The 6,482-nt window shown below is 34.3% G+C and overlaps 1 protein-coding gene across 1 annotated transcript; it reads right to left on the bottom strand.

Annotated features, from left to right (window-relative positions):
* On the bottom strand, positions 3,226-4,180 carry LOC110269681. Its single transcript, XM_021117570.1, has 2 exons — positions 3,575-4,180; positions 3,226-3,493 (listed from the first exon to the last, which is right to left on the bottom strand). The coding sequence occupies exons 1-2, from the start codon at positions 3,932-3,934 to the stop codon at positions 3,290-3,292; spliced, it is 564 nt and encodes a 187-aa protein (XP_020973229.1). The 5' UTR covers positions 3,935-4,180; the 3' UTR covers positions 3,226-3,289.

Below are 6,482 nucleotides of genomic sequence, written 5' to 3'. Positions count from 1 at the left end.
TCTAGCTTTCTTTTAATATTAATGGATGGTTCTATCATACCGCCTTACTAATTATTTATGTTCTGCATTTTTACTTTCTGCATCATACATACATAACTGCATTTTCTATTTTTTTTTTTTTTTTTTTGTTTCTCCTGACGCCTGGGTAGTAGCAGCAGTAGTAGATTATTCCACTTGCTCCAGGTTGAGCTTTTAAACACCCGCCTAGATAGTAGCCGCAGTAGTGGTTATTCCACTTGTTCTCGGTTAAGCGGGTAGTAACAGGGGGTTGTAGCTCAAAGCCACTTGCTACGCAATGGGTATTTCAGTCCATGGTTAGCTATCAAGACATGTCGGGTTGGCTATATAACAAACAGATGATATCATCAGCCATAGGACAGGCATACAGCATATGCATATGTTTGTTTTATTTGGTTGTGCATTAATTGGGCTTGCTTATGTGATTATTATGCTTACCTGTTATATCTGCTACCTGCCGTATCTATATCCTGCTTGTGTTTTCTTTGTCTGCTTTGTTTGTCTGTGTGGTTCTACTGGTGTTTTGGAGGATTGTGGAGGAAGGAGAGTAGTTGAGAGTTTTAATTAGGGTTTGGTTAAATTGAAGAACCTTAGAGAACCACCATGTTTATGGTTTCCGTTTTAAATCTTTAAGTTTTATAATATGAGTATCGAAGTTCTAGGATCGCCTCTGGTTTTCCCGGAACATTATGTGTTAGTTATGTGGGCACCGTTACTATGCTGAGAACCTCTAGTTCTCACCCCATACAATATTTGTGATTTTTAGATGCAGGACGTGAGGCACCTCGCTGAGCCATTATGGAAGTTTCTGAAGCGAAGAACTCTTGCCTTATGGGTTTCTATTTTGCTTTTGATATATATCTCCATTGCATAGATTATGTTATTTCCTTCTTAGAGGTGATTTGGAGAAACAAGTTCTGTAAGCTGTCTTGTGGGCCTTTTGGGTTTATCTTGTATATACTTATGTAAATATTCTCTGGCTAACCTTGGCTTCGCAGGTTGAGCCTGGAGCTTGAATATTTGTATCTTTGACACTTCCTTTTTATTATTCATATATATCTTACGTTTCTTCGTACGCAATTTTTTTGTTAATGTGAGCGTTACAACTTTTGTTTTAGACTTTTCTTCAAAGGCTCCTAGATATAAAACTTTTTCAATTATATTATATATATATATTTACTTTTAGAGGTCGTAATACCTCGCCACCTCAATTTTATGAGTTAAGCATAAGACTCTGTGTGGTAGGGTGTTATAGGCTACACCTTTTGAAGCGGGGGACTTTTATCCTCAGCAAAATTTAAGGCCGCCGCATCCCCGGTGTTTGCAACCTGCTCCACCAGCTCCTCTAAATCTTTAACCAGTATCGGGCTCTCTTGACTTTTTCCCTTCTCAGATGCCGTCCGCCCCTCCTGAGTCAGTGTCTCTTCCTAACTCGAATCAGTAAAGCCAAGGCTGAATGATAGCGCAAGAAATTCATGCTTTACAAACAATGATGTCCTGGCAATCATCATCAATGCAGCAGTGGCTTGAGGGGTGGTTGACTGCAAGGTGACATATAATATAATATAAGAATAAGAATAGACGAAAGATATCGAAAGAGAGTTATATTGTGTAAAACTTACATTTTAGAATGAGCTGCTAGCTCTGTGGGTGTGCTTTTAGCAGGTTAATGGGGTTGTGGAGTGCTGCAGGGTTAAAGAAAAGGTTTTAAATAAGAAAAAAACCAATTCCACCTCAATTCACAAGAGATACACCGAAATAAGATCCAAATACACCTCTATATAAAAGACATGTAATCAAATAATATTCCTTATCCCTTAATTGTTTCTTCTCTAATTTTCTTGCTCGGAGACTTTAGAGGGGTTGGTTCACTCTGCAGAGGGCTTGATGCTCTCGTCTCTGACGGAGGTACACATATTTGAAGCGAAACTCTAACTAAGACAAAAATAAAAGTTAATAAACTCTCATAAAATAGAAGATTAGAAGGTTGAAAGTAAGTTGGAACTCACATCTCAAGCAGTTTAGATTGCGAATGTATCTCTTTCCAAACAATGATCATTTTTTGTTGAGTCGGGTCATTAAATGGTTCTTCTTCTCCACCCAACCTGAAATCCACTGAAATCTTGTCAGAAACACCTCAAGCATTAAATAGAAACACAGTCTCTATTTTATGAGATCTTACAGAGTTACAGTTTTTTCTTTTTTTTTTTTTTTTTTTGCTGTCACCGAAATCATGTCAGAATACACCTCAAGCATTGAATAGAAACATATCCTCTGTTTTATGGAAACTTATATAGTTGCAGATTTTTCTTTTTTTATATTCGAATAAAATATTAAAGGGATTTTTTCTAAAAAATATATACAAAATCAGAAGCGGAAGATACTAACAGAAGAATTAAGAAAATTCTAATAGAAACAGAAATTACATGTTATCACTTGGTTTGTTTATACTGCTTTGATCCGTCTGTGTTTGGAAGACAGGATTATTTTCACTTCCCAAGTTCACCTCCGGCATTCTAAAGACAAAATAAACATCATTTAGTAAAACTAGACTATTTAATTACATTAGGATCTAAAAAATGTTATCAAATAAAGGATCTTATGTTTGGGATGAGTCATAGTGAGCTTCCGTCGAGGGAAGCCCAGCTTCCGATATGTATGCCCTTTTTCCTGCATCCTGGAAAAGCAAAAACAATCATCAGCAACAAAAACACCTTAAAATCGGCAATATTCACCAAAAAACAACATACCTTTGTGTAGCCTTTTTATTTGTTTTTATTTTCTTTTTGATTCTCTAAAAAATTGTTGTATGTTTTACAATGTATCTTACACATTATCGGATTCAGTTTCTTTTTCAGAAGATGAATCCTCAATAATGTGCTTTCTTTTTTTGGATTTCATCTTGGAAATCAAAGAAGTATCAATCATACAAACACAACAAAATTGACGATAAAATACCCCCGAAATCAATGCATACTTTTTTGGTGGAGTCTGAACTTTTTTCTTCGATTTTTCTTTTATTATTGGCTCTGATTCTTCACTTCTGGCAATAAATGAGAAACACTCTTTTAATACATAAAATTTTGATATAAACAGAAAATATAGCAATGCAATGACAATTTCAGAATCTTACTCATCATCAGATCCACTTTCTCTTTTCGAAGATGAATACTCTACAATCTGTTTCCTCTTTTTGGATACCATTCTGGACAGCAAACAATCATTAGCAAAAAATACAGTAAAAATGACAAAATACACTGAAAAATATTACTTACTTTTTTGCTATTCTGGTTGGTTGTTTTCTTGTTTTTGTTGATTCCTCTGAGTCTTGTTCAGACTTAGACTCAGAGGAAATAGCAATATTACTCTCCGATGAAATGTCCTCCTTCTTTTTTGTCTTTCTCTTTTTTTCCTTCTTTTCTTCCTTTTTCATTGTCTTCAATTTCTTTTTCAGTTCTGTCCTCTTGACGATGCCCTGAAACAGTTAAAACATTAGTTTATATCATGTACATAAAGCAAATACACCCAAATTAGAGAAAGTATTCTGTTCAGTTACCATATGACCGTGAGTTTCATCTTTGATCCTTTGAAGCAGTAACTCCTTAGTCCAATGCCTCACCCAGGGCGGTCCAAGAATTGCATCAGCATTCTTGTTTTTTTGTTTCGATTCATGAAAGTATACAATCATCAAGGCATATAGGCAGCCATCAATGGATTTTTTCTTTTTCAAGTGGTGCTTGCTTATGCCCTTGATGATGAATTCGAGGACATGGCCACCCCAGTTCCACTTCCTTATGTTGTCCACACGAAAAATTGGAGGCATGTAGATTGGAGAAACTTTGTTTATTGTTGTCGGAAATAAGCGCCATTTGAATATAGAGGTTGAAGACCTTCTTGAACATAAGCCGATCTTCATCAGTGTCAACACCAATATCCATCATCTCATCCGTCAGATTCTTCAATATTTTTTCCTAGAACCTTCTGTAAACTTCTTTGTTCTCCTCAAATAACTCTTTAAAATTAACTTTTTCTGGAAATAGGTCCCCTACAAAAGCAGCAAAACAAGATCACTAATTACACTCCAATTCAGTTGAAATACACTGGAATACCAGCCATATACACCTAAATTTATTTTTTAATTACATAAGATAATATGAGTTCAAAAGAATGGATTACAAAGAATGCAAGTTACCAGATACATTCAAGCCAAGGGCAGCTTCTATATTATCTGGGTTAATGGTCAATACATCGTACCAGGTGTTCAAACTGTTTCTTACCAAATTAAAGGAATATGCCAACTCCTTCAAGAGTTTATGTGGCATTTTCATCGGTGGGATGTGCATCAAACTATCAAATCCCAATTCTTGGACGATGGCCTTCTTTTCTTCACTCGTGTTTTGGAATTTTTCATTCAATAGTCTTGTTGAGCATCTCAAATCTTTGGTTTTCTGTAAGGAAACAAAACGAGAATCATTTAAATAAGCTATGTTTATACAAAGAAAAACTGAGTTGGCCTAATATATATGAGCTTACATTGTATTTTTTTGGAGCAGGGTTCTTGCTTGCCATTTTTACTGTAAGGAATAAAAAATATTGTTAATGGATAAAAATAGAACCAGTTACACTCGAATTCCCATGATATACACCCAAATACCAGCCATATACACCTATACTATTTTTTAGTTTACATGACATAATATGAGTTCGAAATGATGTTCAAGTCAACCAAAGATGCATAAAATGACACCAGATGCACAAGAACAATACTCTGTTTCTAATTACACCAGGTATAGGACAACAGAACTAGTTACACTCGAATTCCCATGATATACACCCAAATATCAGCCATATACACATCTACTATTTTTTAGTTTACATGATATAATATGAGTTCAAAATGATGTTCAAGTCAACCAAAGATGCATAAAATGATACCAGATGCACAAGGACAATATTCTATTTCTAGTTACACCAGGTATAGGACAACAGAACCAGTTACACTTGAATTCATATGATATACACCCAAATACAAGCCACATAAACCTCTACTATTTTTTAGATTACATGACATAATATGAGTTCAAAATGATGTTAAAGTGAACCAAAGATGCATAAAATGACACCAGATGCACAAGGACAATAATCTATTTCTAGTTATACCTGGTATAGGACAACAGCACCAGTTACACTCGAAATCCCTTGATATACACCGAAATACCAACCACATACACCTCTATTATTTTTTAGATTACAAGACATAATATGAGTTCAAAATGATGTTCAAGTCAACCAAAGATGCATAAAATGACACTAGATGCACAAGGACAATATTCAAGAACAACAGCACCAGTTACAGTCTAATTTACTTGAAATACAGCGAAAGTTTCTATTTATACAAACTCAGTTCCAAACATGCAAACATTCACAAAAACACATGAAAATATCGTTAAACTATTTGCGAAACAGTACATAAAACAGTTATCATCGATTGAACAGTTTGACCAGAACAATAATATCTATTTTAAACCAAGAACACATAATGAATCTACTTAATAAATAGAAATACGATTATATAGTGTTTCGCGTTCGAAATGAGAAAGAGAAAAGTGAAAAACCTCGAAGATTAGTAAAACGGTATCTTGAATAATCTTTCTTCTTTTGTTTCGGTGCTTTTTTATGGAGATTTTGAAGTTTTCTTGTTGATTTCCTCGAGGTTGGCGACGATTTTGACAGTTTCTTCAGAGATTTCAAACGTCGTTTGAATCTTCACGGTTGTGGTTTTGATCAAGGAAGAAGAACCGTCTTTCATAATGGTGACTTCGTGAGTGAGCACACTATTGAAACGGTTGAGTGGAACGCATGTGTACACACTCGTATACATGAAAGTGGTTTTTGTTGGGTTTAACCCAACTTGTATAACTTGTAAACCAAAAAGGCTTGTATGTGTAATAGGCCTGTTCAATTTATATGTAAATAGAATAAATTGAGTCAATTTGATTTGATTTATATAAAAATATTCAGGATAGGGCATATAACCAATTCTAATTTAGGACATCTACATAATTTTAAACTCCATTTATTTTATATGCAAAAACCGATGAATCAAACCAAATCGGAACAATTAGCTTTTTAACTAAGCTTTGTCTTCTTTTAGAGAAGAGAAACCGAACTAAAGACTGATAGACCCTAATAGTCCTTTTCATATTTAGCCGCTATACTCTCCTTGTGACCAACTACTTTTTCGGTCGAGTTCGCGACTTATTTAGACTTTAGACTTGATCGTTCATTCGGTATTGCTACCTATTGTTGAATTTAGCTTCTTGTTATTGCAAGTTTATTTAATTTATTACTACTATTTTATACTTTAATAAGATCATAAAACTTTATTGGTGCTATACATGTATTTATTTGTATATTTTTAAAATTTACATTATAATATATTTATATTTTTATTGTTTATTAGA

This window comes from Arachis ipaensis, chromosome B03 (assembly GCF_000816755.2).
Source record: "Arachis ipaensis cultivar K30076 chromosome B03, Araip1.1, whole genome shotgun sequence".
Classification (NCBI taxonomy): domain Eukaryota; kingdom Viridiplantae; phylum Streptophyta; class Magnoliopsida; order Fabales; family Fabaceae; genus Arachis; species Arachis ipaensis.
This window is presented reverse-complemented; position numbering and strand designations above follow the sequence as displayed.